Source organism: Pelobates fuscus, chromosome 9 (genome assembly GCF_036172605.1).
Source record: "Pelobates fuscus isolate aPelFus1 chromosome 9, aPelFus1.pri, whole genome shotgun sequence".
NCBI classification, from domain to species: domain Eukaryota; kingdom Metazoa; phylum Chordata; class Amphibia; order Anura; family Pelobatidae; genus Pelobates; species Pelobates fuscus.
In genome coordinates, this window is record NC_086325.1 from 168,943,566 (window position 1) to 168,960,160 (window position 16,595).

At 50.8% G+C, this 16,595-nt stretch overlaps 1 protein-coding gene across 1 annotated transcript; it reads left to right on the forward strand.

The window, feature by feature from the left end:
• Window positions 1–73: 73 nt before the first annotated feature.
• Window positions 74–16,284, forward strand: UXT (ubiquitously expressed prefoldin like chaperone). The gene is made up of 6 exons (XM_063433067.1): window positions 74–157; window positions 4,763–4,844; window positions 5,025–5,095; window positions 5,362–5,469; window positions 10,319–10,382; window positions 16,028–16,284. The coding sequence occupies exons 1-6, from the start codon at window positions 96–98 to the stop codon at window positions 16,064–16,066; spliced, it is 426 nt and encodes a 141-aa protein (XP_063289137.1). The 5' UTR covers window positions 74–95; the 3' UTR covers window positions 16,067–16,284.
• Window positions 16,285–16,595: the final 311 nt, after the last annotated feature.

Genomic DNA, 16,595 nt, shown 5'->3' on the forward strand with positions numbered 1-16,595 from the left:
GACTTCCGGGTCACCTGACAACTTCCGCCTCCCAGCCGGGTCAAGTCAGTCCCACGTGATCCCGGAAGTGGGTGGAGCGAGCTGGAGCCGCTCTGATGGAGGAGAAGGTCCAGCGCTATGAGGGCTTCGTGTCAGACACCCTGCAGCGAGACCTGCTGTGAGTACTGAGACACGCCCACCGCGCGGCCAGACACGCCCACCGCGCAGCCAGACACGCCCACCGCGCAGCGAGACCTGCTGTGAGTACTGAGACACGCCCACCGCGCGGCCAGACACGCCCACCGCGCGGCCAGACACGCCCACCCTGCAGCGAGACCTGCTGTGAGTACTGAGACACGCCCACCGCGCAGCCAGACACGCCCACCGCGCGGCCAGACACGCCCACCGCGCAGCCAGACACGCCCACCGCGCGGCCAGACACGCCCACCGCGCAGCGAGACCTGCTGTGAGTACTGAGACACGCCCACCGCGCGGCCAGACACGCCCACCGCGCAGCGAGACACGCCCACCGCGCAGCGAGACCTGCTGTGAGTACTGAGACACGCCCACCGCGCGGCCAGACACGCCCACCGCGCAGCCAGACACGCCCACCGCGCAGCGAGACCTGCTGTGAGTACTGAGACACGCCCACCGCGCGGCCAGACACGCCCACCGCGCAGCCAGACACGCCCACCGCGCGGCCAGACACGCCCACCCTGCAGCGAGACCTGCTGTGAGTACTGAGACACGCCCACCGCGCAGCCAGACACGCCCACCGCGCAGCGAGACACGCCCACCGCGCAGCGAGACCTGCTGTGAGTACAGAGACACGCCCACCGCGCAGCGAGACACGCCCACCGCGCAGCGAGACCTGCTGTGAGTACTGAGACACGCCCACCGCGCAGCCAGACACGCCCACCGCGCGGCCAGACACGCCCACCGCGCGGCCAGACACGCCCACCGCGCAGCGAGACACGCCCACCGCGCAGCGAGACCTGCTGTGAGTACTGAGACACGCCCACCGCGCGGCCAGACACGCCCACCGCGCAGCGAGACACGCCCACCGCGCAGCGAGACCTGCTGTGAGTACTGAGACACGCCCACCGCGCGGCCAGACACGCCCACCGCGCAGCCAGACACGCCCACCGCGCAGCGAGACCTGCTGTGAGTACAGAGACACGCCCACCGCGCAGCGAGACACGCCCACCGCGCAGCGAGACCTGCTGTGAGTACTGAGACACGCCCACCGCGCAGCCAGACACGCCCACCGCGCGGCCAGACAAGCCCACCGCGCGGCCAGACACGCCCACCGCGCAGCGAGACACGCCCACCGCGCAGCGAGACCTGCTGTGAGTACTGAGACACGCCCACCGCGCGGCCAGACATGCCCACCGCGCAGCGAGACACGCCCACCGCGCAGCGAGACCTGCTGTGAGTACTGAGACACGCCCACCGCGCGGCCAGACACGCCCACCGCGCAGCCAGACACGCCCACCGCGCAGCGAGACCTGCTGTGAGTACTGAGACACGCCCACCGCGCGGCCAGACACGCCCACCGCGCAGCCAGACACGCCCACCGCGCGGCCAGACACGCCCACCCTGCAGCGAGACCTGCTGTGAGTACTGAGACACGCCCACCGCGCAGCCAGACACGCCCACCGCGCAGCGAGACACGCCCACCGCGCAGCGAGACCTGCTGTGAGTACTGAGACACGCCCACCGCGCGGCCAGACACGCCCACCGCGCAGCGAGACACGCCCACCGCGCAGCGAGACCTGTTGTGAGTACTGAGACACGCCCACCGCGCAGCCAGACACGCCCACCGCGCGGCCAGACAAGCCCACCGCGCGGCCAGACTCGCCCACCGCGCAGCGAGACACGCCCACCGCGCAGCGAGACCTGCTGTGAGTACTGAGACACGCCCACCGCGCAGCGAGACACGCCCACCGCGCAGCGAGACCTGCTGTGAGTACTGAGACACGCCCACCGCGCAGCCAGACACGCCCACCGCGCGGCCAGACAAGCACACCGCGCGGCCAGACTCGCCCACCGCGCAGCGAGACACGCCCACCGCGCAGCGAGACCTGCTGTGAGTACTGAGACACGCCCACCGCGCAGCCAGACAAGCCCACCATGCAGCGAGACCTGCTGTGAGTACTGAGACACGCCCACCGCGCGGCCAGACACGCCCACCGCCCGGCCAGACACGCCCACCGCGTAGCGAGACCTGCTGTGAGTACTGAGACACGCCCACCGCGCGGCCAGACACGCCCACCGCGTAGCGAGACCTGCTGTGAGTACTGAGACACGCCCACCGCGCGGCCAGACACGCCCACCGCGCCGCCAGACGCTCACCGCGCAGCCAGACACGCCCACCGCGCAGCGAGACCTTTTTGAGTACTGAGACACGCCCACCGCGCGGCCAGACACGCCCGCAGTGTGGAGTCCCAGGATTCCGGCTGCCCGCCCAGTGTGGGAGTAAGACGGAGAGCGGGTCTGTAAGGTGCGCAGCCATTAGTAAAGGCGCTATATTGCGAACAGACTCGTTTTCCTGGCACTATAGTGTTAATAGCCTCCCCCCCCCCCGCCGGGCTCTAGGGGGAGGAAGGGGTTAAACTCTTACCTTTCTCCAGGGCCGGGCTCCCTCAGCGCTGGGGACTCCCCTCCTTCCGACGTCATCCACCGAATGTATTCACACAGTCCATAAAGCATTACTCCACGCTCTGCACGCTGAATGCCAACTTCACATCCATATAGTGTTACTGGCCCCCCACCCTCAAATCACAGCGAGAAGTGCCTCCAGCGGCCTCTATTGTCTGTCATTGTGAGAGCCACTTGCGGCTGGATTAACCCTAACATCGCAATGACGGAGTGTACCGAGTGTCCGTCACATCGCAATGACGGAGTGTGCCGAGTGTCCGTCACATCGCAATGACGGAGTGTGCCGAGTGTCCGTCACATCGCAATGACGGAGTGCGCAGAGTGTCCGTCACATCGCAATGACGGAGTGCGCCGAGTGTCCGTCACATCGCAATGACGGAGTGTTCCGAGTGTCCGTCACATCGCAATGACGGAGTGTTCCGAGTGTCCGTCACATCGCAATGACGGAGTGTTCCGAGTGTCCGTCACATCGCAATGACGGAGTGTACCAAGTGTCTGTCACATCGCAATGACGGAGTGTACCGAGTGTCCGTCACATCGCAATGACGGAGTGCGCCGAGTGTCCGTCACATCGCAATGACGGAGTGTTCCGAGTGTCCGTCACATCGCAATGACGGAGTGTTCCGAGTGTCCGTCACATCGCAATGACTGAGTGTTCCGAGTGTCCGTCACATCGCAATGACGGAGTGTACCAAGTGTCTGTCACATCGCAATGACGGAGTGTACCGAGTGTCCGTCACATCGCAATGACGGAGTGTACCGAGTGTCCGTCACATCGCAATGACGGAGTGTGCCGAGTGTCCGTCACATCGCAATGACGGAGTGCGCCGAGTGTCCGTCACATCGCAATGACGGAGTGCGCCGAGTGTCCGTCACATCGCAATGACGGAGTGCGCCGAGTGTCCGTCACATCGCAATGACGGAGTGCGCCGAGTGTCCGTCACATCGCAATGACGGAGTGTTCCGAGTGTCCGTCACATCGCAATGACGGAGTGTTCCGAGTGTCCGTCACATCGCAATGACGGAGTGTTCCGAGTGTCCGTCACATCGCAATGACGGAGTGTTCCGAGTGTCCGTCACATCGCAATGACGGAGTGTACCGAGTGTCCGTCACATCGCAATGACGGAGTGTACCGAGTGTCTGTCACATCGCAATGACGGAGTGTACCGAGTGTCCGTCACATCGCAATGACGGAGTGTACCGAGTGTCCGTCACATCGCAATGACGGAGTGTACCGAGTGTCCGTCACATCGCAATGACGGAGTGTACCGAGTGTCCGTCACATCGCAATGACGGAGTGTACCGAGTGTCCGTCACATCGCAATGACGGAGTGTTCCGAGTGTCCGTCACATCGCAATGACGGAGTGTACCGAGTGTCCGTCACATCGCAATGACGGAGTGTACCGAGTGTCCGTCACATCGCAATGACGGAGTGTACCGAGTGTCCGTCACATCGCGATGACGTAGTGTACCGAGTGTCCGTCACATCGCGATGACGGAGTGTACCGAGTGTCCGTCACATCGCGATGACGGAGTGTACCGAGTGTCCGTCACATCGCGATGACGGAGTGTACCGAGTGTCCGTCACATCGCAATGACGGAGTGTACCGAGTGTCCGTCACATCGCGATGACGGAGTGTACCGAGTGTCCGTCACATCGCGATGACGTAGTGTACCGAGTGTCCGTCACATCGCGATGACGGAGTGTACCGAGTGTCCGTCACATCGCGATGACGGAGTGTACCGAGTGTCCGTCACATCGCGATGACGGAGTGTACCGAGTGTCCGTCACATCGCGATGACGGAGTGTACCGAGTGTCCGTCACATCGCAATGACCGAGTGTCCGTCACATCGCAATGACGGAGTGTACCGAGTGTCCGTCACATCGCAATGACGGAGCTGGACGTGTACTGAGTGTCCGTCACGTTGAAATGCAGATTATTTGGCTCCCAGTTCAGCTCAAGTGTACAGTCAGAGCTGTGTACGTACACTGACAAGGAAGTCTTTGTTTTAAAAATGGGGGGTCATGGCGAAGGAGGCAGGCTTATGGGGCAGCTTTCTCCAAACCATTTATTAAAGACTCTATTAAGCAGCCTCTGTATGTGTTTTCCCATCACAGGAAAGTCATGGAGAATCGAGATGCTGTCTATGAGAAAATCAGCCAATATCTACAGTTAAAGAATGTCATAGAGAGGCTCCAGGTAACCGCGTGCATTGTGGGAACTTGATGATTGCTGTGGGTTATAAATGATCAGGGGAGGCTGTATAGAGGGTACTACAGAGAGAGTGTACAGTAAGGGGAGTCCTGGGTTTATTATTATAAATAAAGCAATGTAAATGCTGACCTATGTATTAATCACAGTACGGCTCTTTTTGTGCAGGAGATGTCGCCATCTGAAACCCTCGAAACACAGGTTGATCTGGGCTGCAACTTCTATGTGAATGCTGAGGTGTGAGTAATCAGATTGTGGGAGTTAACCTGATTCCCAAAGGCCGAACCCTCTTCATAATCATGGGAACCTAATACAAGTTTTAGCACATGTCTCTCTCTCTCTCCCCATTGGCACATGTCTCTCTCTCCTCATTGGCTCATGCATTTCCCTCTCTCTCCCCCCATTGGCATCTGTCTCCTTCTCTCTATTTCTTACCCCATTGGAGTGCCTGGGAGTTTTTCTTGTTTGCCATTGGTACATGTCTAGCTTTGTCTCTCTCCTTTAGTCCAGATGCCTCGAAGATCTTTGTTGCTTTAGGATTTGGATTTTACGCTGAGCTGACGCTGGACGAGGCATTGAAATTCATTGAAAAGAAAAGCAAGATGTTAACTGAGTAAGTGAAGTTCCATAATGATACGACCGCAACCCAATATAACTTACCTGTCTGTACAACCTACCTGTCTGTGCTCCACCACTCTGTATAACTTACCTGCCTGTGCCCCACCACTCTGTGTAACTTACCTGTCTGTACAACCTACCTGTCTGTGCTCCACCACTCTGTATAACTTACCTGCCTGTGCCCCACCACTCTGTGTAACTTACCTGTCTGTACAACCTACCTGTCTGTGCTCCACCACTCTGTGTAACTTACCTGCCTGTGCCCCACCACTCTGTATAACTTACCTGTCTGTGCCCCACCACTCTGTATAACTTACCTGTCTGTGCCCCACCACTCTGTATAACTTACCTGTCTGTGCCCCACCACTCTGTATAACTTACCTGTCTGTGCTCCACCACTCTGTATAACTTACCTGTCTGTGCTCCACCACTCTGTATAACTTACCTGTCTGTGCTCCACCACTCTGTATAACTTACCTGTCTGTGCTCCACCACTCTGTATAACTTACCTGTCTGTGCTCCACCACTCTGTATAACTTACCTGTCTGTGCTCCACCACTCTGTATAACTTACCTGTCTGTGCTCCACCACTCTGTATAACTTACCTGTCTGTGCTCCACCACTCTGTATAACTTACCTGTCTGTGCCCCACCACTCTGTATAACTTACCTGCCTGTGCCCCACCACTCTGTATAACTTACCTGTCTGTGCCCCACCACTCTGTATAACTTACCTGCCTGTGCCCCACCACTCTGTATAACTTACCTGTCTGTGCTCCACCACTCTGTATAACTTACCTGCCTGTGCTCCACCACTCTGTGTAACTTACCTGTCTGTGCTCCACCACTCTGTGTAACTTACCTGTCTGTGCTCCACCACTCTGTATAACTTACCTGTCTGTGCTCCACCACTCTGTGTAACTTACCTGTCTGTGCCCCACCACTCTGTATAACTTACCTGTCTGTACAACCTACCTGTCTGTGCTCCACCACTCTGTGTAACTTACCTGTCTGTGCTCCACCACTCTGTATAACTTACCTGTCTGTGCTCCACCACTCTGTATAACTTACCTGTCTGTGCTCCACCACTCTGTATAACTTACCTGTCTGTGCTCCACCACTCTGTATAACTTACCTGTCTGTGCCCCACCACTCTGTATAACTTACCTGCCTGTGCCCCACCACTCTGTATAACTTACCTGTCTGTGCCCCACCACTCTGTATAACTTACCTGCCTGTGCCCCACCACTCTGTATAACTTACCTGTCTGTGCTCCACCACTCTGTATAACTTACCTGCCTGTGCTCCACCACTCTGTGTAACTTACCTGCCTGTGCTCCACCACTCTGTGTAACTTACCTGTCTGTGCTCCACCACTCTGTGTAACTTACCTGTCTGTGCTCCACCACTCTGTGTAACTTACCTGTCTGTGCCCCACCACTCTGTATAACTTACCTGTCTGTGCCCCACCACTCTGTATAACTTACCTGCCTGTGCCCCACCACTCTGTATAACTTACCTGTCTGTGCTCCACCACTCTGTATAACTTACCTGCCTGTGCTCCACCACTCTGTGTAACTTACCTGTCTGTGCTCCACCACTCTGTATAACTTACCTGTCTGTGCTCCACCACTCTGTGTAACTTACCTGTCTGTGCCCCACCACTCTGTATAACTTACCTGTCTGTACAACCTACCTGTCTGTGCTCCACCACTCTGTGTAACTTACCTGTCTGTGCTCCACCACTCTGTATAACTTACCTGCCTGTGCTCCACCACTCTGTATAACTTACCTGCCTGTGCTCCACCACTCTGTATAACTTACCTGTCTGTGCTCCACCACTCTGTATAACTTACCTGTCTGTGCTCCACCACTCTGTATAACTTACCTGTCTGTGCTCCACCACTCTGTATAACTTACCTGCCTGTGCTCCACCACTCTGTATAACTTACCTGCCTGTGCTCCACCACTCTGTATAACTTACCTGTCTGTGCTCCACCACTCTGTATAACTTACCTGTCTGTGCTCCACCACTCTGTATAACTTACCTGTCTGTGCTCCACCACTCTTTAAAACTTACCTGTCTGTATAACTTACCTGTCTGTGCCCCACCACTCTGTATAACTTACCTGTCTGTGCTCCACCACTCTTTAAAACTTACCTGTCTGTATAACTTACCTGTCTGTGCCCCACCACTCTGTATAACTTGCCTGTCTGTGCTCCACCACTCTGTATAACTTACCTGTCTGTGCTCCACCACTCTGTATAACTTACCTGTCTGTGCCCCACCACTCTGTATAACATACCTGTCTGTGCAACCTACCTGTCTGTGCCCCACCACTCTGTATAACTTACCTGTCTGTACAGCCTACCTTTCTGTGCCCCACCACTCTGTATAACTTACCTGTCTGTACAACCTACCTGTCTGTGTTCCAGCACTCTGTAAAACTTACCTGTCTGTCTAACTTACCTGCCTGTGCCCCACCACTCTGTATAACTTACCTGTCTGTGCCCCACCACTCTGTATAACATACCTGTCTGTTCAACTTATCTGTCTGTGCCTCACCACTCTGTATAACTTACCTGTCTGTACAACCTACCTGTCTGTGCCTCACCACTCTGTATAACTTACCTGTCTGTACAACCTACCTTTCTGTGCCCCACCACTCTGTATAACTTACCTGTCTGTACAACCTACCTTTCTGTGCCCCACCACTCTGTAAAACTTACCTGTCTGTATAACCTACCTGCCTGTGCTCCACCACTCTGTATAACTTACCTGTCTGTGCTCCACCACTCTGTATAACTTACCTGTCTGTGCTCCACCACTCTGTATAACTTACCTGTCTGTGCTCCACCACTCTGTATAACTTACCTGTCTGTGCTCCACCACTCTGTATAACTTACCTGTCTGTGCTCCACCACTCTGTATAACTTACCTGTCTGTGCTCCACCACTCTGTATAACTTACCTGTCTGTGCTCCACCACTCCAAATAACTTACCTGTCTGTGCTCCACCACTCCATATAACTTACCTGTCTGTGCTCCACCACTCCATATAACTTACCTGTCTGTGCTCCACCACTCCGTATAACTTACCTGTCTGTGCAACTTATCTGTCTGTGCCTCACCACTCTGTATAACTTACCTGTCTGTACAACCTACCTGTCTGTGCCTCACCACTCTGTATAACTTACCTGTCTGTACAACCTACCTGTCTGTGCCTCACCACTCTGTATAACTTACCTGTCTGTACAACCTACCTTTCTGTGCCCCACCACTCTGTATAACTTACCTGTCTGTACAACCTACCTTTCTGTGCCCCACCACTCTGTATAACTTACCTGTCTGTACAACCTACCTTTCTGTGCCCCACCACTCTGTAAAACTTACCTGTCTGTGCCCCACCACTCTGTATAACTTACCTGTCTGTGCCCCACCACTCTGTATAACATACCTGTCTGTGCAACTTATCTGTCTGTGCCTCACCACTCTGTATAACTTACCTGTCTGTACAACCTACCTGTCTGTGCCTCACCACTCTGTATAACTTACCTGTCTGTACAACCTACCTTTCTGTGCCCCACCACTCTGTATAACTTACCTGTCTGTACAACCTACCTTTCTGTGCCCCACCACTCTGTAAAACTTACCTGTCTGTATAACCTACCTGCCTGTGCTCCACCACTCTGTATAACTTACCTGTCTGTGCTCCACCACTCTGTATAACTTACCTGTCTGTGCCCCACCACTCTGTATAACATACCTGTCTGTGCAACCTACCTGTCTGTGCCCCACCACTCTGTATAACTTACCTGTCTGTACAGCCTACCTTTCTGTGCCCCACCACTCTGTAAAACTTACCTGTCTGTCTAACTTACCTGCCTGTGCCCCACCACTCTGTATAACTTACCTGTCTGTGCCCCACCACTCTGTATAACATACCTGTCTGTGCAACTTATCTGTCTGTGCCTCACCACTCTGTATAACTTACCTGTCTGTACAACCTACCTGTCTGTGCCTCACCACTCTGTATAACTTACCTGTCTGTACAACCTACCTTTCTGTGCCCCACCACTCTGTATAACTTACCTGTCTGTACAACCTACCTTTCTGTGCCCCACCACTCTGTAAAACTTACCTGTCTGTATAACCTACCTGCCTGTGCTCCACCACTCTGTATAACTTACCTGTCTGTGCTCCACCACTCTGTATAACTTACCTGTCTGTGCTCCACCACTCCGTATAACTTACCTGTCTGTGCTCCACCACTCTGTATAACCTACCTGCCTGTGCTCCACCACTCTGTATAACTTACCTGTCTGTGCTCCACCACTCTATATAACTTACCTGTCTGTGCTCCACCACTCTGTATAACTTACCTGTCTGTGCTCCACCACTCTGTATAACTTACCTGTCTGTGCTCCACCACTCTGTATAACTTACCTGTCTGTGCTCCACCACTCCGTATAACTTACCTGTCTGTGCTCCACCACTCCGTATAACTTACCTGTCTGTGCTCCACCACTCTGTATAACTTACCTGTCTGTGCTCCACCACTCTGTATAACTTACCTGTCTGTGCTCCACCACTCCTGCCCCACTTTACTGTATAATTTAACCCTCCCTGCCCTACCTTACTGTATAATTTAACCCTCCCTGCCCTACCTTACTGTATAATTTAACCCTCCCTGCCCTACCTTATTGTATAATTTAACCCTTCCTGCCCCACCTAACTGTATAATTTACCCCTCCCTGCCCCACCTTATTGTATAACTTACCCTTCCCTGCCCCACTTTACTGTATAATTTTAACAATAGTTTTACCAATCTTTGTCTTATTTTAGAATAAGTGAACAATTAACTAAAGACGCTGCAAATATAAAGGCTCACATCAGGCTGGTTCTGGAGGTGAGAGAATTGGGATTGATGTGAATCGATGTTTTAGGGACTGTGAATGATAGTATACATTGAGCACTTAGTGTGGCTGGGTGTAGGGGGGGATTTAATGATTGCTGTATAGGATGAGGGGCAGTTAGTGCGGTTGGGTGTAGGGTTATTAAATTAATGGTGTATAGGATGAGGGGCAGTTACTGCGGATGGGTGTAGGGGGGGGATTAAATGATTGGTGTATAGGATATGGGGTAGTTACTGCGGTTGGGTGTAGGGGGGTGTAACGGATCACCTGGTACCCCGACTGAGTACCTCCGTTGACTGATGCTCCTAGTGCTTCCCGAGGGCTCCAAGCACTCCACTTGACACCATAAGTACTGCATACCCCCCGAACCGCCGCAGCTTGGTTGGGGTCTCATAGTCTCCTACCCACCCTGCACCTATGACAAGGCTCCAGTTTCCAGTGGGTGAACCTCTCTTTTCCCAGAGAGTGAAGCAGGAACAGGCTCTTAAAAGAGCTTAGTGATTATTCAAGGGAGTATGAAGAGCATAGCAATCCCTTGTAGAAGATTCCCCCAATAAGGGACAGGACTCTAAATTGAGGGTGAAGTAGAACTGGTTTAATGAGCACACAGGCACTTCTTATACACTGTTTTCCCCCACAAGGTTACCACCCACGTGGACCCTGTGGAGCACAGGACACAAAGTTACAACAGCCAAACAACACAGCACTGTTCAGCTAGACACCCCCAGCCAATGCACACAAACCCTCTCCTCTGCCTGTGACACAACTACCAAACACAAAGGACTAACTCAATTACCACAGGCAGAAAACATCCAGCCAAAGTCCAGAAACACCCCAAAACAACAACACATTCCCACATCCCTGGATAGCCCTGATCCGGGCGAACAACACATCAAAAAATCACCCAGATCAGAGCAGAGGTTCAAAAGTTCCTTGGAAGTCACATTTGACCGACCGCAAGCATGGCTTTCATGCCCAAAATAGTTCCACAGATTTAGGCTGTGCAGCCGGTCTATCTTCTCCTCTATCCTGAAGACAGTTGGCTTAAGTGGCTGTGGTAAGCCAATTATCTCCAGGTACAGGAAATATCTCTCTAAGTCCAAAAACCGTTACAAAAAATACATAACTCATATAATACAATGTTTAACCTACATGTCCAACATATCCCCAGACAGCTTGGATCTGAGCACTCAATATGTTCGAACAGCGCTCAGATCTCAGGAATACAGTTGGATCGCCATGTGGTTAAAGTTGTCTCTTTTGACCGACCGCAAGCATGGCTTTCATGCACAAAATAGTTCCACAGATTTTGGCTGTGCGGCTGGTGTATTTTCAATGTTAAAAGTGCACTATAGTAGGGTGAGGTCAGAAAATAGCAAGGGTTTATGGGAGATTGAGGAGGGACAAAGCAGCCAGTCCAAACTGGTCTGGCAGTGTCCCTGGGACAACACCCCGCTGGAGAAACAATAGGACAGAAAAAAGGGGGAAGGGAAGAAGCACATTTTCCCATGGATTCAAAGGGGCAGAAAAAGTGTTCCAAAATCCAACAAGCCTAAATAGACTTTTTCAAATGGCAATGCACCCCAGGGGCCATAGTCACAGGGCAGGAGGCGGGCAAGTAGTCCCCTCCAAAACCTCATGGCAAACTCCCTAAAAAAGGGGAGTTTGTCACAGGGGGATTAAATGATTGGTCTACAGGATGATGGACAGTTAGTGCGGTTGGGTGTGGGGGGGGGGGTTAAATGATTGGTGTGTAGGATTAGGGGCAGTTAGTGCGGTTGGGTGTAGGGGGGCTTAAATGGTTAAATGATTGGTGTATAGGATGAGGGGCAGTTAGTGCAGTTGGGTGTAGGGGGATTAAATGACTGCTGTATAGGATGTGCTTTAGTTTTGCTTAAGGTAGGGATTGACTTGGTAGTTGGTGATATGAATACTGCATCTTGGAAGACTGCAAAAGTTTTACCTATCCATAAAAGTGGTGACAATACTTTGGTATCTAACTATCGCCCGATATCATTGCTCCCGGTCAAAAATCTTGGAAAAATGCGTCCATGCGCAACTATGTGAATATTAACAACCATCAAATGATCTGACCCCTGATCATCAGGCTTTGGTCCAAATCACTCAACTTCGACTGTCCTCTTAAAAGTTTGCAATAACATCCAAATTGAAATGGAACAAGGAGACTTAACTGGAGCTATTTTCCTTGATTTTGCCAAGGCCTTTGATACAGCAGACCATGGCATTCTTTAGCAAAAACGTTAAAACTCAGGCATTGGTTATCATCCGCTAATCTGGTTTCGATCGTATGTTTCAGACCGATTGCAATATGTGGCTGTGACAAACTCCCCTTTTCCTGTGAGTATGCCACGAGTTTTTGGAGGGGCCTGTTTGCCAGCCTCCTACCATGTGACTATGGCCCCTGCAATAGACCTGGCTAAAATACTTTAAAAGGCTCTGTTCATGTGAAGTATGTACTTTTGTACTCCGGACAGAGAGATCGACCGTTAGCACTAATTCTCTGGAACTGTTTTGAGCATGGGACCATGTGCATGGTTGGTCAAAAATAAGACTTCCAGGAATTTCCTGAACCCCTGCTCTGATCTGGGTGATTTTTGGATATGTTGTGTTTTGGGGTACTTATGAGACTTTATAAAATGTGTTTTTTCTGCCTGGAGATAATTAAGTTACATAATCTACTTTACTCAATTATCTCCCATGCAGAGGGGAGGGATTGTGTGCTGTGTGTGGCAAAACCAACCTCGCCACTATGTTCTGGAAAATCCAGGTTGCCCGCCTGCTACCCCAGGATTATGGCCCCCAAGTAAAAACCTTTTTTCTCCCTGCAGAAAGGCTTGTTCGTGCCTTTCTGCCAGGGCGTTCGGTATATTGAATCTACCGAACAAACAGACGAATGATCGGACCACCTGGGAAAGGAGTGTGCCAGCAATTTACCTCCCTGAAGCTGCAGTTAACCGACGCTTAATTGACAAACGCTGGATGGCCGTTGTTCGTATAGCCGAACACGTGGCAGTGGCCACCTTAAACAGACGAATGCTCAGCGTAGTTCGTCGACGATTCCCTTGAACTGGAAACAGCTATGACTTTCACACAAACACCGCTGAAGCCGCCGACCTCCCTTCTACTGTATCATTCATTTGTACGAACGCCGGGCCATTCGGTACTTTGATTGTGTGAACAGTGCTACCCCAGATAGCTATGCCATGGAGCCCATTCGTATAACAAAAGACTATGTGAAAGACTTTGGCTCCATGGCGATTGAACTGTCTGTGTGTGATCTGAGCGCCATTCGGTAATAATGTGCGCTCAGATCTAAGCTATCAGGGGATATGTTGAATGTATCTATTCTGTTCGGTAGTTGTAATATTGTATATTTTTATGTGTTTTCTCATCATGTGTAAAATGGAGATTTGTCTCTATCCTCGGAGATAATTGAATTACTTCCCAATTATCTCCAGGATAGAGAGGAGGGATTATAATGTGCATGTGGGAGAGTTTACTGTTAAACTGTATCTATGGGTCAATGTACAATTTGTGTCCCAGTTTCCCACCAGGTCCTTTATGGGAGTGCCCACTTGGTGGGAGACCTGCATAAATACCGGGCAGGTAGTCCAGATTAAACAGATCACCTGCTTACCCTCAATACGGAGCCTCGTCTCGTACTTGGGGGGGGTTATTTTTATGGTTTTACTATTTGGCTGTTTGGGAGTGTAAACATTCCGTATGGTTTTTCCTGTTTGGCAGTTCGGAGTATTCGCATGTTTTGGAGGATTCGTATGGATATCGTGTTCGGCGGATTGGTGTCTTTGGTAGCTGACTTTGTATCTGGAAGGGGAATATCTACTAAACGGCTTTAACCCCTTTTATGCCCGGGGTGCTGTTACAGGGAGTGTCGTACATTTAATTACTGTTCTGATTGGTTTGTAAGCTTTGTGTCCCTGTCCCCCACAAGGTCCATTTGGGCGTATACCTTGCTTGGGGACTTGCGTAGAAGGCCAGGTGTGGCTTCCATTAAACACACTAGTTGTACCCTTCATGAAGTCTAGGCTCATGTTTAGGTGATTGGAGAACTACATTCACTCTGGGGATTGCTATAATCACTATACTCCCCTGAGTATAATCACTAAGCTCTTGTAAGAGCTGTTCCTGCTACGCTCTCTGGACTAGGAGAGGTCTACCTACTGGAAGCTGGATCCTGGTCTTGGGTCCAGGGTGGGTGGAGGACGGTGAGACCCCAACCAAGCTGCGGCGGTTAATAGGGTTTACGGTGGTTATGGTGGTGCATTGCTTATGGTATTTGAAAGAACTAGGAAGCCGCGATTGACTGAGGTACCCGGTCGGGGTGCAGACTGTCCATCACAGTGGCCATTTCTGATGGAGCTTCCCTCCCTCTCCCAGTCATGTGTGGTGTTCCCAAGCCTCCATACTCGGCCCCCTGCTATTTACATTATTTATAAGTGCTCTGCCTAACGTCTTCAAATCATCAACTGTACACATGTATGCAGACGACACTGTAATCTACGCTAGTAACACAAGCTACCGCAGCTTGAGGCTGTGCTCCAAAACCAATTCACAGAGGTAGAAAAGTGGATAGCGGATAACTCTTCCTAAACATTGACAAAACTGTTACAATGATCTTTGGAACTGTACCTCAATTACGTTAACTACAAAATCAACAACTGTGTATTAGAACAAATTCAAATAGCACACTGACAGCAGTCTGTTCTTTCAAATATCTAGGTATGTTGCTAGACCCCAATCTATCCTTTGGCCTTCACATTGAAAAAATCTCTTTAAAACTTTACCCAAAACTAGGTGCCCTGTACAGAAACAAATCCTGCCTAAGCCCTACAGTAAGGAAACAAACAGTGCAACAAATGCTAATGCCGGTTATTGATTATGGGGATGTAGTGTATGCACCCGCACCGCAAACCCACCTTAATAAACTTAATACGTTATATAATTAGTTCTGCGGCTTTGTACTAGAATGGAATTACTTTACCCACCACTGTGACATGTTAAAAGAGCTAAACTGGCTATCGCTGGAATCCCGACGCACTCTTCATCTTTCCAGCCTTGTGCATAAGAGCATTTCTGGGAAGCTCCCATCCTGCCTGAGTAGAATGCTCTCCCCAGCCGTTCCCACCTCCTACAACCTCCGATACAGTACTAGCACGATACTTCGCATACTGCAATACAAAAATAAAGCGTCTCGATCCTCATTTTCCTACAGAGCACCGCAATTATGGAATAACCTCAGGGACACAGTCAAATCTTCATTCAATCTAAAATCTTTTATGGGATCTATGGCAACATACCTCAGCACAGAATGCACCTGTCATGGTTGAATATATTTATCACCTGTTATGTCTAAAATGTATGTGTGTGTGTATGTGTGTATATATATATTTTATTATTTTATTGTAATATTGTATCCTATTGTATCAATGCAATGTTTTGTGGACCCTGGACATACTTGAAAACGAGAGAAACCTCAACGTATCTTTCCTGGTAAAATATTTTATAAATAAATAAATACAAATCTTGGTGTTCTTTTATCTTCCTTTTTTTTTTTGCTAAACAATTAATCTGTTTTGGGTTTTTGGGTTTTTTTCAGGGTCTGCGGGAACTACAGGATCTGCCAGATGACCATTAAGAGAGACTTCCATATAACAATTTGTGTGGGTATGCTGTTTGTGGCAGGGCTGTGGGTATGCTGTTTGTGGCAGGGTTGTGCGTGTGGTGAGTTTACATGAAGGTTGTATGTGGTGTGTTGATCTGTTATAGTAAACCTTTGTATTAATGTTTGTTTCACGTTGTCTGAAATCGAACACATTTGTTGAATAAAGACTCACTGTATATTTGTTTTAAATTAATTATTGCATAATCCTTTTATTGTGAGATTTTGGTGCATCCTAGGATTCAGCCAATGAAGTGGTTAAGTTCAGGGTTCTGTTCGGAAAGTTTTGATGAGTTGCTGAGTTTTGTCATTATTGCTGCATAGGGTTTGGCTGTCAAAGGGTTAAGAGATGCTGACCTGATGCAGAGAAGAGGTTAAGTGAAGCTGTGTACGGTTCTGGTAGTGAAGTTATGGGCTGCCAAGCTGTAATAGGGATTGGGTTTAGAATAGAATAATATATAGGGCTCTGCTGACCCCTTGGCAGGAAAGAGTTTTAAGCCATATG

What these genes read in the sequence shown, in the direction of transcription:
- UXT (XM_063433067.1), top strand. Translation starts at nt 96, where the DNA reads ATGGAGGAGAAGGTCCAGCGCTATGAGGGCTTCGTGTCAGACACCCTG. An exon ending in ATGTCATAGAGAGGCTCCAG is followed by an intron (nt 4,845 to 5,024) that starts GTAACCGCGTGC and finishes CTTTTTGTGCAG; the next exon opens with GAGATGTCGCCATCTGAAAC. An exon ending in AAAAGCAAGATGTTAACTGA is followed by an intron (nt 5,470 to 10,318) that starts GTAAGTGAAGTT and finishes GTCTTATTTTAG; the next exon opens with AATAAGTGAACAATTAACTA.